Raw genomic sequence first — 19,019 nt, 5'->3', positions numbered from 1 at the left:
TGAAGAGATTGAAGAGATTACTTAATCTCTTTGTTTGGGTTTCCTCATCTGTAAAGTGGGGATAACTATTTCATTTATTGGACTCTTGTGAGGACTAAAATAGTTGATGATGTGAAACATTTAATATAGTGTCTCGCCCCATGATAAGTGCTAATTGACAGTGTGTATGTGTGTGTGTGTGTGTATGTGTGCGCGCGTGTGTGCATGTATGAATGAATGATTGGATGATGAATAAGATGGGGATATGGTGCCTGATGAAGGGTTGGGTATATTGGTATTTTAGGTGGAACATATTTGTGGAGCTGTCCTGTATTCAACTGGAAGTGCACATCTAGGGCTTGTGAGAGGCCCGGACTAGAGACAGAAGTGGGGAAGCCATGGAAGGAGATTAGATCAGGGAGGAAGAAACTGTTGTGGGAGAAGTGAGGGCTGAGGACAGAACTTTGGGGACTGTTTCTGTAGCAGGAAGAGGAAGTAGATTTGGTACAGGAAGCTGAATTGAATAGTCTATAAGGTAGGAGGAGAACTGGGAGAGTGTTGAGTCATGGGTGCCAAAGAAAGAAAAAGTTCTAAGAAGCAGGAAAGTAGTTACTGGCATTAGATGTTGCAGAAAAATTAAGAGAGTGATGAGTGAGAAGTTGCCCTGGGATTTACCAATTAGGTGGTCATTGGTAATCAAGTAGAACACAGTTTCACTGTAGTGGTGGGAACAGTTTCTTACTGCTTAGTAACAGTAATGATGTAATAGTGCAAATATGTTAAAGGAGACATAAAGAATAAAACGTGCTATAGAGTCTTGCACACCAATGTTGTCTAGTTTAATACAGAGAAATATAGAAGGGAATGGAAAATTGATAGGTGTTGAAAAAGATGTACTGATGGCATTTTAAAAACCTAGCTGTTGCTTGGAAGAATTATGCTAATAAAACTTCCAGTATTGTCTTTTAAGACATTTTGTAGTTACTCTGTGTTCTAAATTTTTTTGTGTTTTCTTTGGAACTGGAGGTGGGGTGGGTCTCTTAACTGTGAACATGTGATGTTTGGGTTCTTTCCATCACTGAAATATTCCTGGTGGACTTGAAAGTGATCTTGTCCTGATTTCAGTATTAGAAATTAGGAAGTAGGGGCGCCTGGGTGGCTCAGTCGTTAAAGCGTCTGCCTTCGGGTCAGGTCATGATCCCAGGGTCCTGGGATCAAGCCCCGCATCAGGCTCCCTGCTCGGCGGGAAGCCTGCTTCTCTCTCTCCCACTTACCCTGCTTGTGTTCTCTCTCCGGCTGTGTCTGTCTCTGTAGGATAAATAAATAAAATCTTAAAAAAAAATTAGTAAGGAAACTTACCTTATTCCTCAAGGCAGCACTTGTGTGATGTGGAGGACTTGTCATTGGTTTTAAATCATTGTTGAGCCACAGGCTGTGAAGGGAGCCGGCCAGCGCCAGCTTCCTGACTGCTTTGCCTAATAAACTGAAAAGATTTATGCCCCAGGTGGCCCGAAGAACTGGGACCCATGTGAGCCTTGTGGTGTGCCATGATTCTAACCTTTCCTGTGCCCCAGGGCCCCACCAAGACTCCACAGTATGCCTACCTTCATCTTTGTGGGCTGATCGTAACGTCTTTGGTCCCCTTTTCTTTTATTTATTTTTACCAGATGCTATCTAGTATTTATTTATATAAAATATAATTCTTTATTTGTCTAAAATTTATCTATTATTCATTTAGGGAAAAAAGCTGTTAGAATGTTTAATTTTTTTTTTTTTGGTCCTGTTTCTAAACAAATTAATCTCATTTGAGAAGGGAATAGCCTCTCTGACTTGTTTAGAATAGGCAGGCAGCATACCTTGTCATGTTCTTGTTTGGACTTACTCTGTTTTGACCTCCCTAACTCCTTCAGCATTTCTTCTGCTTAGATGTATAATTTCTCTGTGGCCTGGAGTACTTGTGTGGGGAAAGAAGGAATCATTGGGACAGATTTATGTGGAATTGCTTTGTCCGGTTGCTGAACCAGCTTCCTGAGGTTTAAAATACGGTTTTGTATTTATTAAGCTCTTAGCGCATCTACTGTCCTTGGACCAACCACTGTAACTCAAGGTCACACTATTTTATGGAAAATACTAGAATCATAATATTTCTTAAGGTGGCCATTGTTTGTTACATTTTGCTTCCTTCCTAAATACTTTAATAACATTTTTAAAAAAACATATTTTGAAGTAGTTTTAGACTTAGAGATTTTAATAAAATTTAATGTAAAGGCAGGTACATTTTAAAAATAAAATTTGAAATATAATGTCTCAATTTGTCATGAGTGTATCTATGAATTTAATTTGTAATCTTACCAACAGTTTTTAGGCTTTATACATTTAAGGTGATTTTAATGTTTCTAATCATTCATCTACCATAATGATTATTTGTATTTTAAGTCCAGAATGTTTTTAACTAAGATTTTATTCTCTAGCTTCAATTAATACTATAAAAGATAAAAGAAACAGTGGTAGTTATATGATAGTGGTAGTTATATGAATAATATAAGTTATATAAATGTTTGCTTTTGACTCTATTTCCCATCACCTAGAAAGCAGTGTCAAAAATATTAGAGTTAACATGCAGAAGTCAAGGTACGGTATGTTCCTGTTTAAGATGGTTCTATAATTTTTGTCAAATGATATTCCTGGAAATGTGTGTCGGTATAGTTTTTTCATTAGTATTCATTTTCCACAGAGCCAAGAACAAAACAGGATGTGTCTGTTGTGGGCTTATTTGGAGGAATTGCCTTGATGCAATTAAATATCAAACCTGAAATAGTTTTAAGAGACCCTTAGTGAAATAAGACCTGAATTGTTGTTAAGCCAATAAAGGCCCTTTTTAATGATGACAGGGAAAGAACTTTTAACAAAATAATTTTTGGAGCCAAAGGCCTCAAAAATCACATGCAGCCTGAAAGTTTATTCTTTGTTATTTTTGGTAAAACTTGCTTGGAAGGAGGAAGTAAGCTGCTTCCTGAAACTGAATGAACTCTTAGAATTGATGCAGGCCACTCGAGACTAACACAGCAGCACGTGATTTATTATTTAGTATAATTGAATAGTTGAGAATGGGAATGTTTGTCTCTCCCTCGCCCAGTATAATGAATTAAGAGGCCCTTCAGTTATTTGCTAATGATGTGTGTGATTGTGTTGAAAGTCAGCAGGAAATGAATCTAGATAATTTGTCTGGGACAGTCCCTGGTAATGCTGAGCAGATGCTTGGTACTGATGACAAACTCAGAAGGCTTTGGGAGTACACCTTCAGAAAGGTTCAGAATGAGCCTGGGAAGCTGTCTCTAGGGCTGAGTTTGCTGCTAAGAGGCACTCTGAGTTACTAACATTATAAAAGACCATTCCAGATACAAGAGGAACTGAAGCTTGCAGTGGGAGGGACTTGGGTGTATTCACAGGGGTAAGTGAGGAAAAGCTGAGGCTGTTTCTTGACTAGTTGTATGAATGGTCATTCAGTTGCACCATTTCTTGTCACACCTGTACATGTGACTGTATGCACATACATGTCTTCTGTTGGCCTTACTACTAAAACTTTTAGTTGTGCTTGCACTGCCTTTATCCCGAGTTGTGATCAGACAGCATGGGCCCTTCTTTTTGCTGTATTAGGGAGACTGAACTTCTGTACATGTTAATGCCTCTAAGATATTTTACTTTGGGCATTTATTTATCTTAATGTCCTTTTTGACTTTCTTTTTCTCTCTTGTCTCTCTTTAATCTCTTCTTGTAGTCTTTTTTCCTTTTCTTTTCTGCCCCATTCTCTCCTCTTTCTCTCTCTTCTTGACCATTTTTTTTCTTTCTCCTCCACTGACTATCCCTGTTACTTCTTCTTTTTTAAAAGATTTTATTTTTGGGGGCGCCTGGGTGGCTCAGTTGGTTAAACCGCTGCCTTCAGCTCAGGTCATGATTCCAGAGTCCTGGGATTGAGCCCTGCATCGGGCTCCCTGCTCATGCAGGAAGCCTGCTTCTCCCTCTGCCTGCTGCTCCCCCTGCTTGTGCTCGCTCTCTCTCTCTCGCTCTCTCTCTCTCTGTGTGTCAAATAAATTAAATAAAATCTTCAAAAAAAAATAAAAGATTTTATTTTTAGGAAATTACTACACTCAACGTGGGGCTTGAACTCAAAATGCCAAGATCAAGAGTTGCATGCTCCACCAACTGCGCCAGCGAGGCGCAAATGAAATTGTTTTTTGTTTTGTTTTGTTTTGTTTTGTTTTAAGTAAGCTCTACCCAACGTGGGGCTTGAACTCACAACCTGAGATCAGGAGTCACATTCTCTACAGACTGAGCCAGCCAGCACCAACCCCCCAGTCCCTGCTACTTCTATTTAAAAGCCAAGAAAATAATAGTATCTGTTAAGCTTAACAGTACATGATCTGTCTCCAACAAGAGAAAGGAAAGACCTAAGTGTGTTTTTCTCCAGCAAGTAAACATTTGTTGACTACCTACCATATGCTAGATTTAGGAGAGAAGATCATTTTCGTACTAGAGGACTTTATAGTATTTCATCAAATTAAATCCTTAGAACTCTTGATATTTTTGACTTCATGAAATTTTGTGGATGTACCTTTCTTTGCAAGCATGTTTTTCCTATTGCTGGCATTCTTTCTCTGCAAAAATATGTTATTTCACAGACATCATTATAACCAAATTATTGGAAGTGCAAAGGAGAGAAAGAAAAATTAACTCACAATCTTATCTGTAACAAATTAGACTTACTGTGTCTGTGTTTTCCTCTAGTATTTGTCAAAATATTTGTGTAATCTTTATGCAGTGGAAATTATAGGTAAATTTAATTTCGCATTCTTCTTTGTTATTTCATAAATGCCTCCTAAAATGTAATTTTTATTTTTTAGAAAGGTATTTATTTATTATTTTTTTAAGTTTTATTTTATTATGTTACATTAATCACCATACATTACATCATTAGTTTTTGATGTAGTGTTCCATGATTCATTGTTTGTGTATAACACCCAGTGCTCCATTCAGTACATGCCCTCTTTAATACCCATCACCAGGCTAACCCATCCCCCCCACCCCCTCCCCTCTAGAACCCTCAGAGTCCATCGTCTCTCATGGTTTGTCTCCTCCTCCGATTCCCCCCCTTCATTCTTCCCTTCCTGCTATCTTCTTATTTTTTAACATATAATGTATTGTTTGTCTCAGAGGTACAGGTCTGTGATTCAACAGTCTTACACAATTCACAGCGCTCACCATAGCACATACCCTCCCCAATGTCTGTCACCCAGCCACCCCATCCCTCCCACCCACCACCACTCCAGCAACCCTCAGTTTGTTTCCTGAGATTAAGAATTCCTCATATCAGTGAGATCATATGATACATGTCTTTCTCTGATTGACTTATTTAGTTTAGCATAATACCCTCTAGTTCCATCCACGTCATTGCAAATGGCAAGATTTCATTTTTTTGATGGCTGCATAATATTCTATTGTGTGTATACACACACACACACACACACACACACTACATCTTTATCCATTCATCTGTTGATGGACATCTTGGCTCAAAGCAGCAATTGTGGACATTGCTGCTATAAACATTGGGGTGCATGTACCCCTTCAGATCACTACATTTCTTTGGGGTAAATACCCAGTAGTGCAATTGCTGGGTCGTCGGGTAGCTCTATTTTCAACTTTTTGAGGAACCTCCGTAGTGTTTTCCAGAGTGGCTGCACCAGCTTGCATTCCCACCAACAGCGTAGCAGGGTTCCCCTTTCTCCACATCCTTGCCAACATCTGCCGTTTCCTGACTTGTTAATTTTAGCCATTCTGACTGGTGTGAGGTGGTATCTCATTGAGGTTTTGATTTGGATTTCCCTGATGCCGAGCGATGTTGAGCACTTTCTCATGTGTCTGTTGGCCATCTGGATGTCTTCTTTGGAGAAATGTCTGTTCATGTCTTCTGCCCATTTCTTGATTGGATTATTTGTTCTTTGGGTGTTGAGTTTGATAAGTTCTTTATAGATTTTGGATACCAGCCCTTTATCTGATACATCATTTGCAAATATCTTCTCCCATTCTGTCGGTTGTCTTTTGGTTTTGTGGACTGTTTCCTTTGCTGTGCAAAAGCTTTTTATCTTGATGAAGTCCCAATAGTTCATTTTTGCCCTTGCTTCCCTTGCCTTTGGCGATGTTTCTAGGAAGAAGTTGCTGCAGCTGGGGTCAAAGAGGTTGCTGCCTGTGTTCTCCTCTAGGATTTTGATGGACTCCTGTCTCACATTTGGGTCTTTCAAACATTTTGAGTTTATTTTTGTGTGTGGTGTAAGGAAATGGTCCGGTTTCATTCTTCTGCATGCGGCTGTCCAATTTTCCCAACACCATTTGTTGAAGAGACTGTCTTTTTTCCATTGGACATTCTCTCCTGCTTTGTCAAAGATGAGTTGCCCATAGAGTTGGGGGTCCATTTCTGGGCTCTCGATTCTGTTCCATTGATCTATGTGTCTGTTTTTGTGCCAGTACCGTACTGTCTTGATGATGATAGCTTTGTAATAGAGCTTGAAGTCCGGAATTGTGATGCCACCAGCTTTGCTTTTCTTTTTCAACATTCCTCTGGCTATTTGGGGTCTTTTCTGGTTCCATACAAATTTTAGGATTATTTGTTCCATTTCTTTGAAAAAAGTTGATGGTATTTTGATAGGGATTGCATTGAATGTGTAGATTGCTCTAGGTAGCATTGACATCTTCACAATGTTTGTTCTTCCAATCCATGAGCATGGAACATTTTTCCATTTCTTTGTGTCTTCCTCAATTTCTTTCATGAATATTTTATAGTTTTCTGAGTACAGATTCTTTGCCTCTTTGGTTAGATTTAGTCCTAGGTATCTTATGGTTTTGGGTGCAGTTGTAAATGGGATCAACTCCTTTCTCTTTCTTCTGTCTTGTTGGTGTATATAAATGCAACTGATTTCTGTGCATTGATTTTATATCCTGCCACTTTACTGAATTCCTGTATGAGTTCTAGGAGTTTTGGGGTGGAGTCTTTTGGGTTTTCCACATAAAGTATCATATCATCTGCAAAGAGTGAGAGTTTGACTTCTTTGCCGATTTGGGTGCCATTTATTTCTTCTTTTTGTTGTCTGATTGCTGTGGCTAGGACTTGTGGTACCATGTTGAATAGCAGTGGTGATAGTGGACATCCCTGCTGTGTTCCTGACCTTAGGGGGAAAGCTCCCATTTTCTCCCCATTGAGAATGATATTCGCTGTGCGTTTTTCATAAATGGCTTTTATGATATTGAGGTATGTACCCTCTATCCCTACACTGTGAAGAGTTTTAATCAAGAAAGGATGCTGTACTTTGTCAAATGCTTTTTCTGCATCTACTGAGAGGATCATATGGTTCTTGTTCTTTCTTTCATTAATGTATTGTATCACATTGATTGATTTGCGGATGTTGAACCAACCTTGCAGCCCAGGAATAAATCCCACTTGGTCGTGGAGAATAATCCTTTTAATGTACTGTTGGATCCTACTGGCTAGTATTTTGGTGAGAATTTTTGCATCCATGTTCATCAAAGATATTGGTCTGTAATTCTCCTTTTTGATGGGGGTCTTTGTCTGATATTGGGATCAAGGTAATGTTGGCCTCATAAAATGAGTTTGGAAGCTTTCCTTCCATTTCTATTTTTTGGAGCAGTTTCAGAAGAATAGGTTTAATTCTTCTTTAAATGTTTGGTAGAATTCCCCTGGGAAGCCATCTGGCCCTGGGCTCTTGTTTCTTGGGAGATTTTTGATGACTGCTTCAATTTCCTTAGTGGTTATGGGTCTGTTCATAAAATATAATTTTAAATATTTGTGTAATACCCCACTCACTCAGTACAAAAGGAAGTAACGTTGACGGGGTACGTACTCTGTCAGACACTATGCAAAATAATCAGTACTTGTCTCGTTTTATCCCCATAGTTGTTCTATATGATAAGTGTTAGTATGTCCATTTCATAGATGAAAAAATTGAGGCTTAGCTTAGTTTATTTTAGTAAACGTTAATTGAGCTCTACCACATTCTAAGCATGATACTGATTTCTGGAGATTCAAAGATGGGTGGGACATGATCCCTAGTATAAAGAATTCAGAAAATGGTAGGGAAGAAAATGAGTAAAGAGGTGATTTCAGTACTGTATGCTAAGTGCAGTGACATAGAAGACCACCTGACCTGGATTAGGGTTGGTCAGAGCAGTTTTCCTAGAGCAGTGCTTCTCAGACTTTAATGTGCATGTGGAAGTACCTGGGATTCTTATTATAATGCAGATTTTGATTTTGGGGTCTTTGGTAGGGTCCAAGGTTCTTCATTGCTAACAGGCTTCTAAGTGATGCCGATGCTGCTGTTCCACACACCTCACTTGAAGTAGGAATAGCCTAGACAATACAGATTTTGAATGAATACCAGTTAGCCGGGTATAGAGATGAGAAGAGGTATTCAAAACAGAGAGGACAGCATGGGGAAAGGCACAGAAGCATAAAAAAGTGTGTTAAATTGGTATACTCTTTATAATCTATGGCAGGTGTTGGCAGACTATGGCTCATTGCTGATTCTAACCCATAGCCTATTTTTGTATGGCCCATGTGCTAAGAATAGTTTTTACATTTTTTTAAAGATTTTATTTATTTATTTGACAGAGAGAGACACAGCGAGAGAGGCAACACAAGCAGGGGGAGTGGGAGAGGGAGAAGCAGGCTTCCCGCTGAGCAGGGAGCCCGATGCGGGGCGCGGGGCTTGATCCCAGGACCCCGGGATCATGACCTGAGCTGAAGGCAGCCGCTTAACGACTGAGCCACCCAGCTGCCCTAGTTTTTTACATTTTTAAAGCATAAAACAAACAAAAAACCAATCCAAACAAAAAGTAACTTTAATAGAGATGCACAAAGCCTAAAACATTTACTACCTAATCCTTTACAGAATAAGCTTGAGACCTCTAACCTGGTATGGTGAAGTGTAAAATCTGCAATGGGCATAGTGGAAGACGTGTTAGAGATAGGTAGTCAGCCGGGGTGGGGCTGGGAGGGTGGTACTTACCAAGGGACACAGAGGAGCTTGGTCTTTGTCCTTGAGGTGCTAGAGAGCCAGCACAGGATTTAAAGAGGGAGGTGACAGGCTCAGCTTGTGTTTTAGAAAAATCTCTCTAGCAGCATATAGATGCAAGGGAGCAATGCTGGAGTCAAGGACAATTGGGAGGCCTGAACAAAGGAAGATGGACTAGGAGGGGATGGATTTGAGAACTGCTGGAACAGAGTTTTTCATTCTCTTTTGACTGTAATCCATAGGAAGATAAGTGTTTTATTTCATGACCCAGCACACATAGACACACCCATAATGCCAAACTTTTCACAAAACATTTGTCTTTATTGTAGGTGAACTCAAATATTTTCATTCCATTAAGGAAAATGGTGTTTACTACCTAATACATTGGTTTTATATTGGGTTGGGTCATAACCTACAGTTTGAAAAACACTGATCTAGGGAAGTGAAAACGGTAGGTTTTTATCACTGATTTGGTATAAAGGAGCGGGGAACAAGGATTAGCATGGGTGAGTGGTGGTGTTCGCATCTGAAACCAATAATAGAAGGGGAAGCCGTTTGGAAGCTTGAGGTGATTCATTCATTTTTGGACATGGTGAATTCAAGAGTGTGTAGGAAACCCAGGCTTTCTAGAAAGTAAGATACTGATTTTTCATTCAGTGAGTATTACTGCCTCACTGTTTTGTTCACCTGCTGCTATTTCAACAGCAACATTTTCTACTGTTTTTCTACACAAAGATGTGTGTTTCAGGATTTAATAAACTCTTCCAGCCCGGGCTAGGAATTCAGCCATTGTTGCCAACATTGTCAATGTTATAATGGGAGGAAGCATCATAACTTTCAAATAATTGGCTTATGTGCAAAATTTGTAAATTGAGGACTAACTTGTACATACTACTTTGAGATGCTTATTTCATTTAGTACTTGCATGTTAGTTCAGTAAGGTCAATATTCTGGTATATTGAAATATTTATCCAACAGAGAGTAATCCAGTCACATCAGTTTGTGTATGATACTATATGTGTACAGTTTGCTTTAGTTCTGCATACAGATATACTATACTATTAGAGGGTTATCAGTTTTTTATTCCTTTACTTGTTCTATAAGGTTAATATAGGACCAGAGGCATTTTATCCATATCTTTCTCCCTGATAATATCATAATTATTTAAAGATATGCTTTTGTAACTAGAAAAGAAAATTTTCTAAGTTGACCATATCAGTGTAAATAACATAGATACATACCTAAGTTTAAAAGTTATTTTTTTTTACTAGGAATTAATACTTTTACATTTTTCTTTGTACAGATTGAATACTTGCTTAAGAAACTTACAGAAGTTATGGGAGGAGGTTGGCAGCAAGAACAGTTTGAACATTATAAAATCAACTTTGATGACAGTAAAGATGGCCTTTCTGTGTGGGAACTGATTGAGCTTATTGGAAATGGACAGTTCAGCAAAGGCATGGATCGGCAGACAGTGTCCATGGCGATTAATGAAGTCTTTAATGAGCTTATATTAGATGTGTTGAAACAGGTAAGAGTGCTGTCTCCGCACCTTTAGAATTTGACATGTTTGAAATAAGATATTTTCATCGGGCATAAGTCATTTATACTTTTACACTGATTTAGAACAGGAATATAGTTTCTTATTTTCCCAGTCTTGTGTTAGGCTCTAATTTTAAAAAAATTACTGGTACAATTTTGAAGTACCCTTAAGCATTGGGAAATTACTATTTTGAAAGAACTGTTTAAATGACCACATTTTAAACTATTTTTAAAGTACTTTCATGTTGTGTACAGCCATATTTGTTGATCTGAAAGATCCTCATGGCATATCGTTCAGAGAAAAAAACAGGTTATTGAACAGGAAGTATCTTGCAGCCCCTTTCATGAAATGTGATACACGTTTGTAGGGCTATCTGGAAGGATGGTCCCCAAAGTTGCCTCTGGATTGTGGGATTTCTGTAAATTTTATTTTCTTCTTTATTCCTTTCTTGTTATTGGACTTAGTACTTTATAGGATTCTATACATGAATGTATGTATATGATTATATATTTTTATAAAATCAGAAAAATACCTTTACTTTTGGGAGAAAAATACCTTTATTTAGCAAAATTGCATTTATTTTATTAGATTATGACCTGCATAGCATATGATATACATATGAGAAGCTTAATGCTTGTTAAATAGAATTTATATATATTTTTAGTGGATCTTTCCGATTTCTTAATTACTATACTGAATAATAATTCCCAAGTTGGGGTTTCCTTACTTTTGTCCTTTATTAACTAAGCAGGTGATGTTGTTGTCTTTGCTCTTTTTCCCTAATTGAGCCCATCAAGAAACATTAATTGAGGTTCATTTGTGTAGGTTTTTAGTGCTAAAAAGAAGTGTGAGACATGGTCTCTGTCTAAAGACTTCTAGGCCCACCAGATGGCAGGATAATTGGACTACAGATGAATTTCAGTATGAGATAGCTTTTATTTCAATGTCCAAGGATTAGGAAACTGAACAAGTATATGATTAGAACCTGACATAATAATCAAATGATACAGCAAGGTAATAAATATTTAATGATAATATATAGTCTACTCTAGGCTATCAGCACTTACACATTTAATATTTAAAATGTTAGCTATTCTTGGGGCTCCTGGGTGGCTCAGTCGGTTAAGCGTCTGGCTCTTGGTTTTGGCTCAGGTCATGATCTTGGGGTGGTGAGATTGGGGTGGTGAGACTGAGCCCCACGTTGGGCTCTGTGCTCCGTTGGGATTCTCTCTCCCTCTTCCCACCCTCTGCCCACCCACTCACGTGCGTGAGCAGTCTCTCTCTCAAATAAAAAAATAAATCTTAAAAAAAAATGTCAGCTATTCTCAAACAACCCTGAAAGGCTTGGCCTATAATAATATGTCATTTTGCTTAAGTAAAGATATGAATTGTACACCTTTGTGATTGATATGTGGGAAGGAAGTATAGGCCTAGAAGTGTGAGTGTAGAAGCTACATTTAGAAGCCAGAATCCTAACTGCTAGTTCTTTTCTGTTCATCTGGAGCAGAATTCTTCCTCCAGAATAGTGAGTGAGAGGTCAGGTAGAAGGGTAGGTTGGTGCCAGAAGGTGATTGGTTAAAAGGTATATTTGACCAAGTTTAACATTTTCATTGATTGAGGTTTTAATTTACTGAGAATCACTATCAGGGTTTTGTGTGTGTATGTGTTTTAATCAGAATAGACAGGATAGTATAGTGAACTCCCATATACCATTCATCCAGCCCCAGTAACCACTAACACATGGTTGATCCTACACTTCCTACTTTCTCCTCTCCTGTATCTTGAAACAATCCCAGACTTTTTTTTTTTTTTTTTAAGATTTTATTTATTTGTCAGAGAGGGAGAGTGAGAGCGAGCAAGCACAAGCAGGGGGAGTGGCAGGCAGAGGGAGATGCAGGCTCCCTGCTGAGCAGGGAGCCCTATGCAGGACTTGACTGAGCCACCTTGGCATCCCCGACATTTCATTTTATCTATAAATATTTCCATAGGTATCCCCAAAAGATAAGGAATTTTAGGGGCACCTGGATGGCTCAATCTAAGTGTCCAACTCTTGATTTCGGCTCAGGTCATGATCTTAGGGTCATGAGATTGAGCCCCATGTCAGGCTCCGTGCTGGGTGTGGAGCCTGCTTAAGACTCTCTCTCCGTCCCTTTAAGAAAAAAAAAAGGAATTAAAAAAAATCACAATGATTTTAGCACCAGGAGTTCTAAGACAACGTATATAGCATTGGGGGATGGAGAGTGGGGTGGACTGTTGTCTCTCTAGGTCCAGAATTATGTGTAAACTTTTGTATGCATGTATTTGACTGGCTTTAGTACCTCTGGCCATCATAGGTCCTCAGTGGGTTCATGATCCACAAAGGTCAAGAACCACTTATACTCATGTATTCAAGGAAGAGATATTAGCTCTAATAAGTAAAAGGCCAGGCATTTATATCAGATTTAATCTTTCATAGGGTTACATGATGAAAAAAGGCCATAGACGGAAAAACTGGACTGAACGCTGGTTTGTACTAAAACCCAACATAATTTCTTATTATGTGAGTGAGGATCTGAAAGATAAGAAAGGAGACATTCTCTTGGATGAAAACTGCTGTGTGGAGGTAAGCCTCTAGTTACCTCTTTCTGATGCTGCCCCCTGCTGCTCAAGTCTTTTATCTTGCTTCTAGGCTTTAGAACCTTAAAATAATCTTAAAATTAACATTTCTAAAAATAGTATAGGCATACAGTTACTAGACTTTCTGAACCAAAAACCAAAGATACCTGACAGAAGTTTTTTGTAATGTGAATTTATTTTGTCTCATGAACAAAGTACAGGGATTAAGTCAGATTTATTTGAACATTTAAGGAAACATTTATTGAATAAAATGGAGTTACAAAAAAGAAAGCCAGAAAATATTCAGGAAGACAGTGTTTGAAATCATGAATATATGGGGAAATCTGGGCCATTTTGAGTACAGTAAATAAAACTAAAGAAAATATGAGCAGTATCTTTGAATATTTTAGGTGATTTTCAGGACACCTTATTCATTGCTGTTAATTCTGTAAAGAAGTGAAGTCTTCAGGAAACATAAATTTTGAGTTTTTAATTTATATCTGAACTATCATCACATCTGTATTTGATGAAGAACATGTAAAATACCTAAAATCTTGCTCATAAATGAGAATGTATTTTGATGGATGAAATAGTGTACATATACTGATGTCTCGGGGTGTGCACTGCCTACTAAGGGGTCTTCTTAGATTCAGCTAAACATGGAGACTCACGAGATTACCATAGACCATACCAGTCTACTTAAGGATATAGGACAGGAACCATAGCTTGCTAGCAATAATAGCCCAAGTGCACAGAGAGTGGATCTGCATCAGGTGGATGTGGGAATCACCCTGGCTTAGTAGCCTCATAGCGCATTGGAATCAATACCTGTTGTAACGACGTGGATATACCTTCCAGGGTTCCTGTAAGGGGTGTGCTCACATACAAGAGTCACTGTGCTCAGGAAGCCAAAGCATGGTGTCCCCATCAGGTGTTGGTGGTTCTCGCAGTCCAGATGAAGTATACTAATCAGGGGTCATTGTTACCATAGGTAATGTTGCCTAGAGAATAGCATTTTGTAAATCAGAAATATGCTCTTATAGATATTTTTCATTGACATTGAATTTCAGCCAGATTTGTATAAATAATTCAGATTAAATTAAATTTAAATGCTTAAAAATAAAATTTTAAAAAACCGATTTTGCTTTCTGTGTTAGTCCTTGCCCGACAAAGATGGGAAGAAATGCCTTTTTCTCATAAAATGTTTTGATAAGACCTTTGAAATCAGTGCCTCAGATAAGAAGAAGAAACAGGAGTGGATTCAGGGTAAGGCAGTTTTTATTATTTGTCATGATATAACTTGAGAGCTCTGACTTTGTATTTTTAATCTCATTAGAGATACTAAAGCATTGTTTCCTCATTGTAGTTATTTCTGCATGCAGCATAATAGCTAAAAGAAAAACAAATTGAGAGGAGTTCCCAAATTTTTCATCAGTTTCATTTGCGTAATGAACTTGTGGGAAAATTATAAACTGGACATTTTAAATTTTATTCACTTTTACTATTTAAAGAGAATGGAATTTCCCCTTTTAAGGACTATGAAGAATTTTGAAGTGACTATCTTGAATTTTTAGTAATACAGAAAACAAAAGAGGAATAATGCAATCACTTGAATATTTCCAGTAATTTTTAAGATCTGTTATTTTCACAAGAAAGCACTAGTTTCAAATAATTATTTCAAGAACATAAACTTTTGATTTAATAACTTTTAAACTTTTAAACTGATTATTCTAAAATTAGTAAAGAATGAAACACTACATAGGAGATTTTTTTTTTAATCATGAAAGGGGCTTCTGAATATGATATTCTTAGACATAAGTAAAATTATGTTATACTGAAAATTGTCATTTTGATGTGGCTTAAGATTTTGAAGCAAGTGCACCTAGGTTTGTATCCTCTTTCCTGGGTCACTTGAGTTGAATTATGAATTTTGTAGCTGTTTTTCCTCTTGTGTAGAATGGGGATAATAATAGTACTTACCTCTCAGGGCACCTGGGTGGCTCATTTGGTTAAGGATCTGTCTTCGGCTCAGGTTTTGATCTCAGGGACCTGGGATCAAGCCCCACATCGGGCTCCTTACTCAGTGGGGAGCCTGCTTCTCCCTTTCCTCCCTGCTCATGCTCTCTCTCACTACCTCCCTCTCGAATAAATAAAATCCTTTTTTTTTTTTAAAAGACTTTATTTATTTGACAGAGAGAGACCCAGTGAGAGAGGGAACACAAGCAGGGGGAGTGGGAGAGGGAGAAGCAGGCTTCCTGCTGAGCAGGGAGCCCAGCGTGGGGCTCGATCCCAAGACCCTGGGATCATGACCTGAGCCAAAGGCAGACGCTTAATGACTGAGCCACCCAGGCACCCCTCAAATAAATAAAATCTTAAAAAAAAATAGTACCTATCTCTGAAGGTTTTTTGAGTGTTAATAATTAGATAATGAAAATATACTTGCACATTTTAAAAATGGCACATCATTGCAAAAATGTGATAGATTGTAGACAACCTAAATGTCCATTAATGGCAAAATGGTTGAATAAATGATAGAAGAAACTCAATGGGGTTCTGTACAGTACTTGTATATAATTATTTATTCATTTATTTATTTTAAAAGATTTTATTTATATATTTGAGAGAGAGTGTGTGAGCGAGAGCATGAGCAGGCGGAGGGAGAAGCAGACTCCCCGCTGAACAGGGAGCCCGATTGGCGCTCGATCCCAGGACCTTGGGATCATGACCTGAGCTGAAGGCAAACGCTTAACTGACTGAACCACCCAGGTGCCCTGTATAATGCTTTATATATTGATATGGAAAGCTCTCCAAGATATAGTAAGTGAAAAAAACCAAGGCTCAGAAGAGTGTATTATGTCAAAAGAAGGTGGAGGATGTATATACATATTTATTTGTATATGCTTAAAATATCTTTGGAAAAGACAAGAAACTGTTAGCATTAGTTGGTAGTGGAGAGGGGAAGCCAGTACTTGGGCATAGGAGCAGGAGGGAGACTTTTCCTATATGTCTTTTCATGCTTTTGAATTTGAACCATGTGAAAGTAATAGCTTTTCAAAAAATTAAAATTAATTCAAATAATCAGGAAGATACATAAAAATTAGATAATGCATGTAAAGGGTATACATATAGCAAGTATTCAGTAAATGGTAGCTACGCTTAACCATCTCAGGAAGGAAGTGTATAAGGGTATGGTTTCAGAAGGCATAGATAAGGGCAGACTAAACCCAGCATGTAGCAAATCAGATATTAAGAAGTTTGAATCTCAACTCTTACTATGTCTTGTTCTTATTTGGCCTTTTGAGAAATATAGAGAAGGGAATTGAAAGTGTTGTAAGTTCTTCAAATGTGTGCGATATTCCTGAATCAAGTATCTATTTAAGCACAGATATGCAGTTGTGGAATTTTGGAGTTGGAAGGGACTCCAGAGATCACATTTAGAGATGAGGAGACTGATGCTGCAGGTTATGACTTACGCAAGGTCACACCAGTACTTAATGGCAGAATCAGAATCTACACTGGGTCTCTGGTTTTCTTCCCAGTATGCCATCTGCATACGAAGAATAAACAGTCTGTCCCTTTTTCTGTCCTACGCCTTTTATAGCCATTCATTCTACTATCCATCTGTTGAAGTTGGGCAGCCCCCCACCACATAAAGAAGCCCGCCAGCGTCGGAAAGAACTCCGGAAGAAGCTTCTGGCTGAACAAGAGGAGCTGGAGCGACAGATGAAGGAGCTCCAGGCTGCCAACGAAAACAAGCAGCAGGAGCTGGAGACCGTGAGGAAGGTGGGAATGGACACTGGGCTGGGGGAGGGCTCTCTGTTTCATTGCAGGAGCCACAGCTACCTTACTTACAAGCTTTGGGCCCACCAAGACCAGCTGCATGCAGTTTTAGAGAGATGTTTTGGTAAATTGTTTTCTCAGGAAGTGTATCTAGATTACTGAGACATCCTGGTTTTCCCAGCCTTGGAAGTATGAGGGTCTCAGGTCAGCAAGGCATTTCATTGACTGGAAAAGAACATTTATAAGAATGGTGAGCACAGTTGAATTTTGTCAGATAAAGATGAGAAATTTTATTCCCCTAAGGATGTCAAGGTCATTTTTGGTGACCTGGGCAGGGTGTGTTGCTTTTTTAGTTTTTCCCCCTCTTAGCTCCCATCTTTACTCCTGAGTACCCTTAGTATAGAGCTGTGGGTCTCACTGTTCAGAGTCAAAGATAAGTCTGGGTCGGTTTCTCCTTCCACCTCTGGGCTAGGAGGTCAAGTACCATAGATTGTATAGGATAATTGACATTCGTTGGGAAACCTTGTTGCTCAGTTGTATCATGGTTCTGGGGGTGGGAGTCGGTCTTTGGTGTCTGGGCACCATCCTTACTTGGGATGGATTGAGCCTGTCTGCCTTGAGTCAGTGAGCACCTGCTTAACTACAAGATCCAAGACCCTTTTGTGTCTCCTCTGTAGCACCTTTGCCTTGGGGTATTGGAGATGCTCACAGTATAAGCCCCCACATTCCTGGTGGGGTTCTCCCTTTGCAGTCCATGGAAATGCCACACTTTGTGCTGACATCCTCTGAGTAGACTCAAAGAATTTTCTAATACTTTTATAACCTTAGGAATTATGTGGGCATACGATATTAGAAACAGTTTTTCCTATCCAGCATACCTACTTTCTTTTCTTTTTTTAAAAATTTTTTATTTAAATTCAATTTAGTTGACATACAGTATATTATTAGTTTCAGTATATTATTAGTTAACATACAGCATATTATTAATTTCTATATATTATTAATATACAGTATATTAGTTTCAGTATGAGTTTCAGTTATTATCAGTATATTATTAGTGATTCCTTAGTTGCATATAATACCCAGTGCTCATTATATCAAATGCCCTCCTTAATGCCTGTCACCCAGTAACCACATCCCCTCACTCACCTCCTCTCCAGCAACCCTGTTTGTTTCCTATAGTTAAAAGTCTGATGATTTGCCTCCCTCTCTGTTTTCATCTTGTTTTATTTTTCCTTCCCTTCCTCTGTGTTTATCTGTTTTCTTTCTTAAATTCCACATGAATGAAATCATATGGTGGTTGTCTTTCTCTGACTTATTTTGCTTAGCATAATACCCTCTAGTTCCATCCATGTCGTTGCAGATGTCAAGATTTCATTCTTTTTGATTGCTGAGTATATATATATACACCACATCTTTATTCATTCATCTGTTGATGGGCTCTTTCCATATTTTGGCTATTGTGGACATTGCTGCTATAAACATTGGGGTACATGTGCCCCTTCAAATCACTGTTTGTATCCTTTGGATAAATACCTAGGAGTGCAATTGCTGGAGGGTAGTTCTACTTTTAACTTTTTGAGGAACCTCCATACTGTTTCCAGAGAGTATACCTACTTTCTAAAAGCAGCTCTTCAGGTCTTGTTGTTCTTCCTCCTGAATCACTCTTGCATCTTGTCTTTCTGCTGTAATACATTTTCTTTAAATCTCCCTTAATAGGCTAGGATGAGCACCTGTGGTATGTGATCACTGCTTCCTTCATCCACTGTACACATGGCAGTAGTGGGTGTTATAAGAATGGAGTGGAAATCTGGGCTTGTTGTCCTTCTTTCATAATTTTTAAAAATTGTGCAAGAGGTCCTACAGAAGAAAGTATGAAAGATTGTATACAAAGCATCATAAAGTGAATACCCCTGAAACTACTACCCAAGTTAGGATAGAGTATTGCCGATACTTGAAAGTTCTGGTGTCCTTTTTTCTTTTGTTTTAGTTTTTTAGTAGTTTACAAACAGTAAGATTCATGGTTTATGTATAGTTGT

General features: G+C 38.4%; 1 protein-coding gene across 2 annotated transcripts in view; it reads left to right on the top strand.

The window, feature by feature from the left end:
* Nucleotides 1–19,019, top strand: part of SWAP70 (switching B cell complex subunit SWAP70) — a 77,450-nt gene that overhangs the window by 46,888 nt on the left and 11,543 nt on the right. For both annotated transcript variants that reach the window (XM_073882925.1, XM_025848647.2), the window contains exons 4-7: nucleotides 10,366–10,593; nucleotides 13,061–13,207; nucleotides 14,358–14,466; nucleotides 16,802–16,983. In XM_073882925.1, coding sequence (XP_073739026.1) covers nucleotides 10,366–10,593; nucleotides 13,061–13,207; nucleotides 14,358–14,466; nucleotides 16,802–16,983 — 666 coding nt within the window. The remainder of the gene's footprint in view (nucleotides 1–10,365; nucleotides 10,594–13,060; nucleotides 13,208–14,357; nucleotides 14,467–16,801; nucleotides 16,984–19,019) is intronic.

The sequence above is a fragment of the Callorhinus ursinus genome, unplaced genomic scaffold (assembly GCF_003265705.2).
Source record: "Callorhinus ursinus isolate GAN/ISIS: 27379988/994484 unplaced genomic scaffold, GSC_fseal_2.0 scaffold49, whole genome shotgun sequence".
In the NCBI taxonomy this organism is placed as follows: domain Eukaryota; kingdom Metazoa; phylum Chordata; class Mammalia; order Carnivora; family Otariidae; genus Callorhinus; species Callorhinus ursinus.
The sequence above is the reverse complement of the archived record's forward strand: the minus strand, read 5'-3'. Positions and strand labels throughout refer to the sequence as shown.